This window comes from Notolepis coatsorum (assembly GCF_963971535.1).
Source record: "Notolepis coatsorum genome assembly, chromosome: 12".
Lineage (NCBI taxonomy): Eukaryota > Metazoa > Chordata > Actinopteri > Aulopiformes > Paralepididae > Notolepis > Notolepis coatsorum.
The window spans coordinates 130,521,386-130,539,422 of NC_140176.1; the positions used below are offsets into that span (position 1 = coordinate 130,521,386).

General features: G+C 41.4%; 1 protein-coding gene across 1 annotated transcript in view; it reads right to left on the minus strand.

Moving 5' to 3' along the window:
- LOC311238055 (sodium channel protein type 4 subunit alpha B-like) overlaps positions 1 to 18,037 on the minus strand; it is a gene marked incomplete at its 3' end in the record, with an annotated part of 252,987 nt that overhangs the window by 76,048 nt on the left and 158,902 nt on the right. The window contains exons 17-18 of the mRNA XM_084326018.1: positions 12,100 to 12,246; positions 1,880 to 2,017 (exon numbers count right to left, since the gene is read on the minus strand). Coding sequence (XP_084182144.1) covers positions 1,880 to 2,017; positions 12,100 to 12,246 — 285 coding nt within the window. The remainder of the gene's footprint in view (positions 1 to 1,879; positions 2,018 to 12,099; positions 12,247 to 18,037) is intronic.

The window sequence follows — 18,037 nt, forward strand, 5'->3', positions numbered from 1 at the left end:
TCAGAATTCATTCAGAATGAATTTAGGATTTTCACACAGTTTTTTCCCGGTACACGGTATACAAAAACCTTTCTCAAGCACACATTTTTTTATGGATTTTTATAAAATGTGGACCTGTACTACATAAGACTTCAGGCTAAAATATTTTATTTCAGTGTGTTCAAACCTCTCAAAGTGATTTTTCTTTATTGACATAGCAACTTCAGAATGTTACCTTTTTAAAAGAGACCAGACTATAAAGCTAAGCGTTGTAAAAACGGTATGCAAATCGCTTTCGTTTTCTGCTAAATGGGGGGTAACGGAACGTAGACCAATCTCAGTCACTCTTATTGTCTGGGACCAAATTCGGTCACGCCCCATTTTGCGCCACATCCAGGCTTTTTTTTACCGTCAGCGTTTGGGAATTTCATGTCGACAGGTAGATGAAGTGAAATTATACTTATTTTAGAATATATATATATGAATATCATGAGTATTCATCTATATTATTTAATCATCTAAAGACTATTATATATGAACCTATGTACCAGTAAAAAGTGGGAATCTCTAGAATGTGTTTTGGAAGTTTCCGGTGTTTCCGGAAGTGCGGGTCTCAAGTTGACATTATACTATAACTTACACAACACTTTCTGTTGTCAGTAGATGGCAGCATTGGTTTAAAATTAAAAGGTGAAAATGTGAAAACTACAAAATTAATACAATTCCCAAGACCTATAGCACAGGTCACAGGTCACTGGGACGCGTGAATATTTTAGGCAACCAACTTGTGTTTAGCGTTTCTCTGATTGGCCACTACGCCCATGTGACCGCAGCAGCGCGAGAGAGCTGCAGCGCGGAAATAGGCTGTCTATTGCCATTCTCTAAGACAAACTCTAACCTTAACCAGCTCCTTAACAGCGCCTAAACTTAACCCTTCTAACCTTAACCAACTCCGAAACAATGCCTAACCTTAACCTTAACCTTAACCAACTCCGAAAGAATATTGCCATTCTCTAAGACAAACTCTAACCTTAACCAGCTCCTTAACAGCGCCTAAACTTAACCCTTCTAACCTTAACCAACTCCGTAACAATGCCTAACCTTAACCTTAACCAACTCCGAAACAATGCTTAAAGTTAACATGCCTAAACTTAACCGGCGAAAGAATGCATGTTAAAAAAAATTAAAATAAAAAATTCAAGGGAATCGAACTTGTCACCAACGGACCGCAGGATCCACAGCAAGGCGGCGCTACCAGTTGTGCTAGTTGTCAATGTTAAAAGATGGGGGATTACTGCAACATAATGCTGCCGCGTCGCCGCAGGGGCGTGGCTAGACGCAAGTTGGGCGTGGCTAGACACAAGTTGGTTGCCTTTAATATTTAGGCCACTGGGACGCGTCTATTCTTTGACGCGATCTGAACAGCGTTAAACTATTAATGGGACCTGAGTACAGTGATCGAGAATGGTCACCCAATTATCTTAACAAAAGTGCATCATTAGCATTATGTTTGTTGTCTAAACGGGAACATAATGGTACAATTTAAGATTTGAATGTTATCCGCATTCAAAAAACATCGTTAATTTGTAAGAAACCTCAATGAAAACGGAGCAGGGTAAGTAATATTCGCTATTGTTATGAAAATGTGACGCATTCGGTCACCGTGACGTTAAGTTAAGGGGTTAAGCACTTCTTCTTCTGTGTGTGTGTGTGTGTGTGTGTGTGTGTGTGTGTGTGTGTGTCTCACCACTTGTAGGAGTGACAGGTAGTGTGTGTGTGTGTGTGTGTGTGTGTGTGTGTGTGTGTGTGTGTGTGTGTGTGTGTGTGTGTGTGTGTGTGTGTGTGTGTGTGTGTGTGTGTGTGTGTGTGTGTGTGTGTGTGTGTGTGTGTGTTGTCTCACCACTTGTAGGAGTGACAGGTAGCCCATTCCCACGTTGTCGTAGTTGACCTTGACGTTCTTCCACTGGACATCAGTGTGGTTCTCTGAGATCAGCGCCAGGCATTCTGTCTTATTGTCCACCAGGGCGGCGTCAAACATCTGGAACACATCACAACACATCACAACACAACACAACACAACACAACACATCACATCACAACACATCACAACACAACACCACGTCTGGATAAAAGTACTGGAACACAATACAACACAATGTCTGGATCAAAGTACTGGAACACAACACAACACATCACAATGTCTGGGCCCCGTTCCCCGTACCTGGCTAACTGAGCCGGATAATATCCAGCATAGCCTGACTTAAGCCGGACCTTTCCATTCCCCGACGCTCGATTGTCTAAATCACTATGACAACAGATCAAAAAGTTTGAGCCTGGTCGAGAGCAGGGTTAAGTTCAGTTAGCTGGATGAACCATGGCCACGCCCCCGCAAAGAAATGCCAGCTCGCTTCCTGAAATGATTCTCACAGTCTAGATCTGCATTATACCATTCTGAATTATGTTCTTGTGCTTCGTTTGAAATGTAAAATAATATGTCTGCAGTAACGCTGATAATAAATCATATTCAGCCTATGAATTTACTTTGTCCTATATAATGCACGTCATATTTATACGGATACGGCGCTCGCGAGTCGCGACACACAGTTATTTTAATAACGGACTAAACGGATCATTGCAAATGTGAATCCCGCTGGGATATTTTTAATGAATGAAACCTATCGGGTGTTTGGCTCTGATTAGTTTAATATTCTTCGCTGTGTATTTGCTTAACGGAGCACCCGGATGCGTTTCATTCAAGCTGAAGCGTCTATGCGCGGATTGTGGATATGAATTATGAGGAATCTGAATCTGTGGAATATTTAATTGTATCACTGTGATAGTGTCACACGTTATTGTGATATTGTAACTGGGATTAAAATATATGAGGAGATGCGCTGTTTGATGGATTTGATGACGTGACGTGACTTGATAAATTGAATGAGCCTTTGACGTTTTTGATGAATGAATTCGAGAAAATGCATTTATCTTTTCAAGCACTGTTATCTGATGATGAACATGAGGGTGTCACTGGTATAAACCAAATGGTAATCAATTCAATGCATGTATGGATTAGGTCCGAAACAGATTAAAACCTGATTAATAGTGTAACTGCAAGCCTCCCTCCAAGCCTCTCTTTGGGAACCATGTATTTATATAGTACATAATATTAATACCTAAGCACATACAGATATCCTCATGATATAATTCGTATCAATTAGATATACTATTTGGGCTTGTTTTTATCGTTATTCTGAAAGAGCTGAACTAATTATTTTCGCTAGCAAGATCTCATTTGATTATTCATTCCATAAGCCTATACTGCCAGCAGGCACGCCCATTCTGCAATCTGTTAATAAAGTTTTAAATCAATCAATCAATCAATGCCGTTAGAAGATCAGGATTTCTGCTATCGACACTTGCTGTCTTTTCAGCTGAGGCGGGCGCGCGCAATTATCCGGAGTCTCAAGTCTGGTTCAAATGAACGAGACTGAATCAGCGTTTGAGGAACAGGAAAATCCCGGATTCAAACATCGGGTTAATTGAATCTGGATAATGGGACTCTTGATCGACTTAGTTGAACCAGGTACAGGGAATAGGGCCCTGGATCAAAGTACTGGAACACAATACAACACATCACAATGTCTGGATCAAAGTACTGGAACACAACACAACACAACACCACGGCTGGATCAAAGTACTGGAACACAACACAACACAACACATCACAACACATCACAACACATCACAACACATCACAACACATCACAACACATCACAACACATCACAACACATCACAACACATCACAACACCACGTCTGGATCAAAGTACTGGAACACAACACAACACAACACATCACAACACATCACAACACATCACAACACATCACAACACATCACAACACATCACAACACATCACAACACATCACAACACATCACAACACATCACAACACATCACAACACATCACAACACAACACCACGTCTGGATCAAAGTACTGGAACACAACACAACACAACACAATGTCTGGATAAAAGTACTGGAACACAACACAACACAACACATCACAACACATCACAACACATCACAACACAACACCACGTCTGGATCAAAGTACTGGAACACAATACAACACAACACCACGTCTGGATCAAAGTATTGGAACACATCACATCACAACACAATGTCTGGATCAAAGTACTGGAACACAACACAACACAACACAACACAACACAGCACCACGACTGGATCAAAGTACTGGAACACAACACATCACAACACAACACCACGTCTGGATCAAAGTACTGGAACACATCACATCACAACACAATGTCTGGATCAAAGTACTGGAACACATCACATCACAACACAACACAACACAGCACCACGACTGGATCAAAGTACTGGAACACAACACATCACAACACAACACCACGTCTGGGCCCTATTCCCCGTACCTGGCTAACTGAGTTATCCGGATAATTTTCAGCATAGCTTGACTTAAGCCAGACATTTCTGTTCCCCGACGTCGGATTTTCTAAGTCGCTATGGCAACAGATCGAAAAGTTTGAACCTGCTCCGGAGCAGGGTTTAGTTGAGTTAGCTGGATATAAGCTTGCCACTCCCTCGGAACAAAATGGCAGCTCCCTTCCTCAGAGATTGATTGATTGATTGGAAACGTTATTAACAGATTGCAGAATGGGGTACAATACAGTACGGCTCAATACACACAATTGTTAAGGGGATACAGACCAGAGAAAGACTTTCGTCTTGTTTACATCAGGGTCCCCCATTTTCAATTCATAATGGCATTCATGACATACATGACATACAGATACAGATATATATCATGACATGTACTGTTACATTTGTGACATACAAGATATGCAAATATACAGTACTGTTAAACAGAGATCCTAACAGAAAATATATATACGAGGGGGAGGAAACTGTACATTGGGAGGGGGTGGGTGGGTGGCAAGGGGGTGTTTGGACATTTACGGGGGCCAGTTTCGAATTGCAGCCTCCCGTAGGTGCTCTTTGATCCCATTATACCATTCTGAATAATGTTTTCGCGAGATGATTTCCAGAATGTATTGATTTCATAGAATGAGTGAAATAGGCCTATAATTAAAAACAATTAAAATACATTACACTGGTAAAATAAATAAATAATAAAATAATAGACCTAAAATGCCTATGGATTTCCTATACTGCACGACACCTGTTTGAGCTCTGGGATGAGGCACGCTTGTTTCTGATGGAGAATGCGTCCCAGATCGCTGCCCACCTCCGATGCCGACTAGATATCAATTGAGGGGGAATACGCACAGCTATACCTACCTATTCGAAAAAAGCATTATCTGCACTGACTTATATAAAAAATAAGTACAGATCACGTCTGAATGAATGTGGAGGATGATCTCCGAGTCGCTGTCTCCAAAATTAAACCCAGACTATGCCCATCCATCTCATTAGGTGAGTTGAACATTATAGCCTTCTAAATGAAACACGCTATATGTATTCATTTTATGGTTGTTTGTGAAACACTGTGATTTACCATACCTTGCTATGCTCGCTCATGCCTGTATTTTTTACAGTTGTGAAGCACTTTGAACTGCAACGTCTGTATGAAAAGTGCTATACAAATAAAGTTATTATTATTATTATTATTATTATTATTATTATTATTATTATTATTATTATTATTATTATTATTATTATTATTATTATTATTATTATTATTATTATTATTATTATTATTATTATTATTATTATTATTATTATTATTATTATTATTATTATTATTATTATTGTGTTATTTTGTGTAGTTATTGTGCGTGTTAAAAGCCTCCAATGCATATGTGTGCATGTGATCGTTTGCATGTTTCAACCACCTCTATATAATATATAATATATATATATTCTATTCTATATTATATATATATAATAGTGGGGGTCGCGGCTCTCTGACACGTTATTTCGGGGGTCGCGGCCTGCAAACTTTAGGAACGATGTATTTATTATATTACATGATACCTAAGTGTATACAGTACAGATATCCTCATAAGTATCTATACATTCGTATCAATTAGATATACTCTTTATCTTTGGGCTTGTTTTTGTATACTTATTCTGAAAGAGTTGAAATAATAATTTTCGCTAGCAAGATCTCATTCGATTATTAAATTAAATGCATAATCTATAGGCACATTTAAATAAATATAATCTGATTGATTGGGGTAATGAGGGATTTAAAATGTGCCTATAGATTATGCATTTAACTTGTCTGCGAGGCTATTGAGCCGTACTGTATTGTACCCATTCTGCAATCTTGTTAATAAAGTTTTAAATCAATCAATCAATGCTGTTAGAAAATCAGGATTTCTGCGATAGACACCTGCTGTCTTTTCATGTGAGTCGGCCGTGCGCACTTATCCTGAGTATCAAGTCTGGTTCGAATGAACGAGACTGAATCAGCATTCGAGGACCAGGGAAAGTATGGATTCAAACATCGGGTTAATTGAATCTGGATAATGGGACTTTTGATCGGTACGGGGAATAGGGCCCTGGATCAAAGTACTGGAACACATCACAACACAACACACACCACAACACAACACAACACACACCACAACACATCACAACACAACACAACACATCACAACACACACCACAACACACACCACAACACATCACAACACAACACACAACACATCACAACACAACACAACACATCACAACACACGCCACAACACAACACAACACAACACAACACACAACACATCACAACACAACACACACCACAACACATCACAACACACACCACAACACATCACAACACAACACACACCACAACACAACACAACACAACACACACCACAACACAACACAACACACACCACAACACATCACAACACAACACAACACATCACAACACACACCACAACACAACACAACACATCACAACACAAGTTACACAACACACAACACACACCACAACACACACCACAACACATCACAACACAACACATCACATCACAACACAACACATCACACCACAACACATCACAACACAACACATCACATCACAACACAATACATCACAACACAACACAACACATCACAACACAACACAACACAACACAACACATCACAACACAACAACACAACACACCACAACACAACACATCACAACACAACACAACACAACACAACACATCACATCACAACACAACACATCACATCACAACACATCACAACACAACACAACACAACACAACACATCACATCACAACACAACACATCACATCACAACACATCACAACACAACACATCACAACACAACACATCACATCACATCACATCACAACACAACACATCACACCACAACACATCACAACACATCACACAACACAACACAACACATCACAACACAACACAACACATCACATCACAACACATCACATCACATCACATCACAACACAATACATCACAACACAACACAACACATCACAACACAACACAACACAACACAACACATCACAACACAACAACACAACACACCACAACACAACACAACACATCACAACACAACACAACACAACACATCACATCACAACACAACACATCACAACACAACACATCACAACACAACACATCACAACACAACACATCACAACACAACACATCACAACACATCACATCACAACACATCACACAACACATCACATCACAACACATCACACAACACATCACATCACAACACAATACATCACAACACATCACAACACAACACAACACAACACAACACAACACATCACAACACAACACAACACAACACATCACATCACAACACATCACAACACAACACATCACATCACAATACATCACAACACATCACAACACAACACAACACATCACAACACATCACAACACAACACAACACATCACAACACATCACAACACAACACATCACACCACAACACAACACAACACAACACAACACATCACAACACATCACATCACAACACATCACAACACAACACATCACATCACATCACAATACATCACAACACATCACAACACAACACAACACATCACAACACATCACAACACAACACAACATGTCACAACACAACACAACACATCACATCACAACACATCACATCACATCACAACACAACACAACACATCACATCACAACACATCACATCACAACACATCACAACACAACACAACACATCACATCACAACACATCACAACACAACACAACACATCACAGCACATCACAACACAACACAACACATCACACCACAACACAACACAACACATCACACCACAACACAACACAACACAACACAACACAACACAACACATCACAACACATCACATCACATCACAACACATCACATCACAACACATCACAACACATCACAACACAACACAACACATCACAACACATCACATCACATCACAACACATCACAACACATCACAACACATCACATCACAACACATCACAACACAACACATCACATCACAACACATCACAACACAACACAACACAACACATCACATCACATCACAACACATCACAACACATCACATCACAACACATCACAACACAACACAACACATCACATCACAACACATCACAACACAACACAACACATCACAACACATCACAACACAACACAACACATCACACCACAACACAACACAACACATCACACCACAACACAACACAACACAACACAACACAACACAACACAACACAACACATCACATCACAACACAACACAACACATCACATCACAACACATCACAACACAACACAACACAACACAACACATCACATCACATCACAACACAATACATCACAACACATCACATTACACACATCACACAACACAGTACACATTACACACATCACACAACACAGTACACATTACACACATCACACAACACAGTACACATTACACACATCACACAACACAGTACACATCACACATCACACAACACAGTACACAACACAGTACACAGTACACATCACACAACACAGTACACATTACACACTAAAGATTGACTGACCTACAGACTGACCTACAGACAGACTGACATACAGACTAACTTCCCTATAGGCATGGGCCAGTTACCGGGTCCACAGTTTACCGCGGTTTGAAAACGTTGCAATGTCAAAACCACTAATATTATGTTCAGACGGTAGGCACCGACGGTATACGTTTCCAACCATGAACTTCCGAAAATGCCTGTCAGAAATGTCAAATGGAGAGCACCCTTGGAACGCCCCTGTCCAGCGAGGAAGTCCACGTGGTAAAACTCACCAAGTCGCGTTGTCTTGAAATCAACTTTAGTAATAGCTGGGAGTTACCATGGCTAGCTAGTTAGCTGTAAGGGATCATACGTGATGTGGTGTGTGGGAGTTACCATGGCTAGCTAGTTAGCTGTAAGGGATCATACGTGATGTGGTGTGTGGGAGTTACCATGGCTAGCTAGTTAGCTGTAAGGGATCATACGTGATGTGGTGTGTGGGAGTTACCATGGCTAGCTAGTTAGCTGTAAGGGATCATACGTGATGTGGTGTGTGGGAGTTACCATGGCTAGCTAGTTAGCTGTAAGGGATCATACGTGATGTGGTGTGTGGGAGTTACCATGGCTAGCTAGTTAGCTGTAAGGGATCTTACGTGATGTGGTGTGCTGTTATCTGAACATAATGCACAATGCACAGGGGTAATTAGCTAACATTAGCCCTTCGCCGAGTTGGGTTTGCCTGGAAAGTAACGTTAGCTACAGCTTTGTTAGCCTAGGCTAACGTTAGCTACATAGCTAGCGAGCTATAAAAAATAAACAGTTTAACGTGACTGATCCAGTGAGCTAGAATCAGAATATTCCACCCATAAATAGCTAATGTCAAATATAAATAACGTAACGGTCATACCCAACCGTTCGTTTTGACAGGAGCTAGCTAACGTTAGCTAGCTAGCTAGCTAGTAGTACCGGTGATATGTTGCAAATTGATTTCGGTCGACTAATGTTAGCGAGATTGGCCTAAGTTCCGTTACATATTCATAATCATGAAAGTGTAGTGCCGAAGGATAGGAGTCGGAGGCGTGGGTGTCGAAAGACAATGCTAAACATTTATTAAACATCACCTCAATGTCAACACTCTGTTTACTTGCTAGCTAACAGGAACTCGTTTGCCGACAGGAAAGTAACAAACAATATGGTCCGTGCGGAACCCTTATCCCTAACACATAGTTCCGTGGGTGAATTATGTTGATCCACCACAAAAGATGGAATTGTTTAAAGGTATGTTTAATCCAGTAAGAATAGTACTAGGCTATACAACATACATCTGTGCAAGTAGATTACATTAACAAAACATAAGATAAGATAAGATATTCCTTTATTAATCCCCTTGGGGAAATTCCAACGACACACACATACAGCTCATCGTCTCATTAATAATAATAATAACAACATCACAATCATTAAATTTTTACAGTAACAACGGCACAGCATAAATTCACACAGACATGTACATTTGTTGACACATGTCATCTACAGAATGCCTTAGACGCCATATGCGATAGTCAGGCTGCATCAACAACTGAGTAATTAAACAAAGTGTCGTCGCACCCGGTGGCGGGAGGGAGGGAGGGATGGACGGGCGGGATCGGGAGACAGTCTTAGGATCCACTCCTACAACGCGCATACTGTTGTCAGCCGTCCAGAAAAAGTTCTTACGGCCAGGCGTACACGCGGGAGGGGAGGAGGTCTGGGTGGGGTTTGGGGGTGGGGGGGACGGGGGGCCGAGCCAGATCTGGTGGGGGAGGTGAGATGTTGGGAAGGGAACATAGCATTCCAGCTGTTATCTTCTTGCCTGACTCCCCTTTCGAGGCCGCGTACACAGACCTTGGCATTCCTCCTTCTGCACCAGACTTGAGAGTGTGGGGGGGGGGGGGGTGCAGTAGTAGACAATGATTCCTAAAAGCACCGTTTTTGACTCAAATTCGATCCGTCGCGCTTTTAATGTCCTGCGCAACCCCCAGCAGGACTTGACCTCTCAATTGTTCGTCAGATGAATGGACTTTTAACAAGTTCCATGTGGGTTTTAACAAGTTCCATGTGGGGGACTTCCAGTCTGGCCACAGCTGTCAGGCAGCGGTCCACACGGTTATCATCCGTTTGTTCGTCTCTTTTCCCGATTATTCTTGTACAAATCCAGATCCAGATTGCGATCGCTCCCAAGCCGATCAGTAGGATTGTGATGATGTACACATCCTCAACATCCTCAATTTCAAGAGAAAAAAGGCATATTGATTGCCATTTATTCCAACTGTCAATCGCAAAGCCGGCTTGATATGTCCCGATTGGACACAGCGGATCAGCTGCGTTCTGCTTCCTTGAAGAGAAAATTCGATAAATTGCTGCAAATGACCAGCTTACTAGTTGATCCATTGTAGTTGAGTAGGGAGCCAAGTCTGTTGAAGAAAGTAGAATCCATGCCGTCAGGGAGGCAGTTAGGGCCGGCGAGAGGAACGACCTTGAAGGTCTAGGGAGAGGAAAGAAATATGCGACTGCTCTCGGCAAGAGGGAGGGAGGAAGCTAGGCTATAAAGCTATATTGCCTAGGCTACATATTCTAATCATGAAAGTTTATTTGGAAGTATTTTTTATTCTGAAAGTGGTCAGACAGTTCCCTCTGTGTGTAATACAGACAGTCTTCACACATTCATAAATAACCCTTACAGAAAAACTGATTGTGCGTGTTTGTGCACTGTAATAGACATTTTGTTCCATTCCTTTCTTTTTTTTTACCGAATACCGTGATATACCGTGAAACCGTGGTCTTTTTTTTCAAGGGTTATCATACCATCAAAATGTCATACCGGCACATGCCTACTGCCCTACTACAGTAGCTCTCGCTAACCAGGCAGGAATCATCATCCCACATCCATCAGATCAAATGGGTTAGGATTTGGTCAACTGCTTTCCTTGCCTTCCTGTTGGCCTGGAGTTTATAGGGTTTATAATGGGTATCAAACTATCAAATATCAAATGTCAAATGTAAAATATGTGGTATAAAGTGTCAGACCTCCTCCGCTGTGGTGTTGAAGCAGTAGTAGAACTTTCCAGCAAACAGGTTCACTCCCATGATGCTGAAGATCAACCAGAAAATCAGACACACCAGGAGCACGTTGAAGATTGAAGGGATGGCTCCCATTAGAGCATTCACCACCACCTAATGATAATAAAACAAGATGGCTCCCATTAGAGCATTCACCACCACCTAATGATAATAAAACAAGATGGCTCCCATTAGAGCATTCACCACCACCTAATGATCATAAAACAAGATGGCTCCCATTAGAGCATTCACCACCACCTAATGATAATAAAACAAGATGGCTCCCATTAGAGCATGCACCACCACCTAATGATAATAAAACAAGATGGCTCCCATTAGAGCATGCACCACCACCTAATGATAATAAAACAAGATGGCTCCCATTAGAGCATTCACCACCACCTAATGATCATAAAACAAGATGGCTCCCATTAGAGCATGCACCACCACCTAATGATAATAAAACAAGATGGCTCCCATTAGAGCATGCACCACCACCTAATGATAATAAAACAAGATGGCTCCCATTAGAGCATGCACCACCACCTAATGATAATAAAACAAGATGGCTCCCATTAGAGCATGCACCACCACCTAATGATAATACAACAAGATGGCTCCCATTAGAGCATGCACCACCACCTAATGATAATACAACAAGATGGCTCCCATTAGAGCATGCACCACCACCCAATGATAATAAAAACATGTATTATTAATAATAACAATAATTCATTCGTTCAAACCTTTATTTAGATCTCAGGAAATCAGTGAGCCCTCATTTACAACGACGCAGAGTGCTCTTGAGATTCAAGCATTTAAAAACAAAAACTAAATAAAGATAAGCAAAAGAGGATTTGCATCAAAACCAACACTATGTAGTATATTTAAAAGAGGAGAATGGTCAATTGTATTGAATGATTTTGCCAGATCTACAAATAGTGCAGCACAATGTTTTCTTTTATCCAGGGTGGATACTATATTATTCACAACCAAAGTAGTAGCTGCGATTGTCCTATGATTAGCTATGAAACCAGATTGATGTGGGCTCAATACAGAATGATTTGCTCTGAAACCAGATTGATGTGGGCTTAATACAGAATGATTTGCTCTGAAACCAGATTGATGTGGGCTTAATACAGAATGATTTGCTCTGAAACCAGATTGATGTGGGCTTAATACAGAATGATTTGCTCTGAAACCAGATTGATGTGGGCTTAATACAGAATGATTTGCTCTGAAACCAGATTGATGTGGGCTTAATACAGAATGATTTGCTCTGAAACCAGATTGATGTGGGCTCAATACAGAATGATTTGCTCTGAAACCAGATTGATGTGGGCTTAATACAGAATGATTTGAGAAAAATACTTGGAGTTGGTTAATTATCAATGATTCCAGGATTTCTGATAGACAGGATAGTTTAGAGATTGTTATAGCTATTCGGGTCACTTCTATTCCATGGAGATAAATTAGCCAATTCCTAGGCACTAGGAACTATGCCTGCACAGTAGGGGTGGACGGTATAAACGGTATACGGTATACGGTATAAACGGTATGAATTTGCTCTACGGTATGGATTTTGACTATACCGTGTAACCGGTAGAGCAGCTCTAAAATAGCAATGACGTCATGTAACCACAGCGCGACTATTTCAATCACATTTGCCCCTAAAAATAGATAGAATTAGTCATAGATAATAGATATGTGCAAACTGGAAAAAGTTATTTAGGAGGCTTCGCGCAGTGGGCGTGTCAACACGCAATTGTCATTTCATAATAAACACATATCACCGCGGCGCACAGCAAGTTTCAATTTCAGTTCCTGGCATTTTTAACCAGTGGAGAAAGGTAAGAGATTTCCCTATCGTTTTTCTTATATGAATTATTCTACGTTAATAAAACATACCTGGTGATCAACTACAGTTTGCTGTAAACATTATGATATGTGTGTAGTGTTATGATAACGACGGCTGCAGCGGGAGGACGGCTGCAGCAGTGGATTTGCGAATAGCATGCAGCTGCAGAGCCGCAGAGCCAGGGGCGCTTTCAGGTCTGGTCACAGGCCCGCTCAACAGCGCCCCCCCCCCCCCCCCCCCCCCCCCCCCCCCCCCCCCCCCCCCCCCCCCCCCACCCCCAACGGCTGAATTGCCAATGGCTGAATTGGAGTATTTGCACAGTGCAATACTCCAATTCAGCCATTGGCAATTCAGCCGTTGGGTGGGGGGGGGGCGCTGTTGAGCGGGGCCTGTGACCAGACCTGAAAGCGCCCCTGGCTCTGCGGCTCTGCAGCTACATATGCTTCTAGCAAAATCCAGCATCCAGCCCCGCTGTTTGCAATGGGAGCAGCACAGAGTCTCGACTCGGGACTTATTTTATTTGGAATATAATGACTTTATACGCAAAAGTAGCCTAGTTTTAAGTTAAAATATTATAAATCTACATGCCTTGAGGATGTCATTCTTTATATAGCCTGCCTATCAGGCAAAAAAATTATTCTAACGGAAACACTGATACCGTGATATATAGCGTTACCGTCTATGCTTCAAATGATACCGTGATATACATTTTAGACCATACCGTCCACCCCTACTGCACAGTAAATTTCGCAGAGTAAATTTCCTCAAACTGAGTACATTTTACTCAAACTGAGTACTCTGTGAAATTTACTGTGTTGAGAAAGAAAGATTAAATATATGTGTTATATGCTTTGTAATCAATGGAGCAGGTCACCTGACAGAGAGCAGGTCACCTGACAGAGAGCAGGTCACCTGACAGAGAGGGATCCTCTCCAGCGTATTTCCTGGTATCAATGCAAAGCTTAAAGAACAACACTAGTAGAGAACGGCTGAAAGGAAAACCGAGAGACATGCTCCACCACATGATTATAATGATTATCAAACAAATGACCAGCATCAGCTAAATGTTTATTAAAGGCTGAACAAATCTTCTTTTGTTCAGATATTAAGCAATCATCAAATCTGACATGTGTAGGGAAAGAAACAGCAGCCCTATGCATTACAATTCAATTGTGTGGGATCTGAATATGAGCTTGTGATTAAGTCCAAATAATATTTAGATCCGGCATTCCTCACAGATTATGTGCATTTATTTATAATTTGATATAAGACCAATGGGATGTATCCCTCCCCAGAGTGTCTGGTAAGTGACCAGGCTGCCTGAATTATTTCCCCAATACATTTCCAGTTCCGCGTTCGCGTTCTGCGATCTGATTGGCCACTGACGTTTCTGGTCGCACCAATCGTGTGATGGAGTTCTTTCGCCGGTTAAGCTTAGGCACTCTTTCGAAGTTGGTTAAGGTTAGAGTTTGTCTTAGAGCAGGGCGATAGAACACCAGCCCTGATTCCATACTCTAACCTTAACCAACTTCGAAAGAGTCGCCTAAGCTTAACCAGTGATAAACTAGGCGTTAGGTAGTTTGCTGCTGTTCGGGGCGGAAATGGGCGCGTCACGCGATTGGGCGCACATGTCACATGACCAGAAACGTCTGTGGCCAATCAGATCGCACCAGAAACGTCCGTGGCCAATCAGATCGACGCGGAACTGGAAATGTATTGGGGAAAGAATAGACGCGACCAGGCTCTGTTCCTTTCCATAAATAAATGGTTAGGGTCACCGGCCACTAGAGGGCAGCGTCTCACTACTATCTGACCGGATATGCCGTGCTCCTATTCGTGTGATTTTTTAACGTAGCCTCTGTAATATCCTAGGGATATCTGTGTAGCCCATAGCCTACCACAGCACAGCAATGATGCGTGCGTGATGACGTGTTACGTATTCCAGTCATCTGATATGCAGGCACTGTTCCTATGTGTTGTCATTGCTGCCCGGGACGTGACAATAAACAGTAACCCAATAAGCAGTCGCCCGATTCTATCATTCCCTATAGACACTAAGAGTGACATTAAGCGGAATATTACAGCCTCTGTGAGCGAAGACGCTCTTTGATTGCAGCGAAAAAGAAAAAGACGATCTCCGATTGGCTAACCCTAATTCTAAGCATAACCATGTCGAAAGAATGCCTAAGCATAACCACTTCGAAAGAATGCCTAAGCATAACCACTTCGAAAGAATGCCTAAGCATAACCACTTCGAAAGAATGCCTAAGCATAATCACTTCGAAAGAATGCCTAAGCATAACCACTTCGAAAGAATGCCTAAGCATAATCACTTCGAAAGAATGCCTAAGCATAACCACTTCGAAAGAATGCCTAAGCATAATCACTTCGAAAGAATGCCTAAGCATAACCACTTCGAAAGAATGCCTAAGCATAATCACTTCGAAAGAATGCCTAAGCATAACCACTTCGAAAGAATGCCTAAGCATAATCACTTCGAAAGAATGCCTAAGCTAACCACTTCGAAAGAATGCCTAAGCATAATCCCTTCGAAAGAATGCCTAAGCTAACCACTTCGAAAGAATGCCTAAGCTAACCACTTCGAAGCAGAGAATATATGTACAAGGCGGAAGAGACCCTTCGGAGCTAAACCAATCATAGAGGGTCTTTTCTTCTTCGCTGTACCAATCAGAGAGCGTCGTCGGAAACAGAGGCTACAAAAAAAAATCACGCCTCCTATTCAGCATTGCCGAGCGGCCATTTTAGTTTTAACGTTACCGTTTCACTCCGCCTCCAGTCAAGACGTTCGTTCAACTCATTCATGTGAGATTGTTTACATTATTATTAGTTAGTGTGTATTTACTTTATATAGATTCCTTATATATATATATATTTATGTATCTTTATATATATATATGCGTTATGTTAGTGACAACATGCATGTATGTAAAACTTTGTCAGCTTATTTCACTGTATTGTCTGTTTCAGGGTGTCGTCACCCTTGTCAATGAAATACTAAAACTGACACTGAGGAGTGTGTTTCTTCACCTTCCATAGATAAATGGTTAGGGTTAAGATTAGTATTATATACATTATTTACAATACATTATTTGGATTACTGTTATTGTTATTGGGTCTCATTCCCGAAAATTTTCCAAAGATATATTCTGGAAGACTTATCTTGGAACCACTGAGACATAATCTATGACAAGTTCACTCTGAGTCCTGAACGTGCTGGAGATATGTCTTAAGTGGCTGAAACGGTCGCAGAAATTATATGATCTGATATCTGCTTGGAGAATGGCATTCTGTCGTAAACTCCAAAGCGCGTTCCCGTTCAGCTCATTTGCATACAAAACACCGCCTCCATAGTTCCTTATAAGGCAACTAGTAACGCAACTGTGTGAAATGGAATGGCGGAAGTGCTTTGCGAGCCGCGTGATTACGAAACCTAGCGTCAGTCAGTTCAATCAGAGAGCGCCTCCGAGAAATGCGGCTAGGTTTCGTAATCACGCTTGCGCCCATCAAAACTAGATTAGATTAATGTATTGGCATCATATACAGCTCGCGGTACACACCTGCCGCAGCGCGCGCGCACACACAGACACACACACGCGCGCGCGCGCAGTACTGTATATGAATGAATGAATGACATATATAGCCTACGGCGGGTGTAATGAATGCAGTATGGCTTATTATTCCATAAGCCTATTGGCTAATGTTCATTCGTAGGCGCACACAAGACTTGTTATGGAATATTAATGCAGTCTATTTCCACCGATTAGCTTTAGTTCTTATTTATTTATCCACTGTCATTTCAGTGTTGGTGTATAGGCTATATAGTGTATTTCAATATAAGTTTAATTGATTAATGATATATTCGAAGGAATGCAGGTTTATAGCTATATCAACCCCCTCCAATGTACAGTAAATGACCAAGTATGGTTTTGTCAATATTCCAATGTACAGTTTTGCTTGTACAGTGTAAGTCTATCCCCCACCCATCCCTACCCAACCTCCTCCAACAGTTTCTACGTCAAATGTACT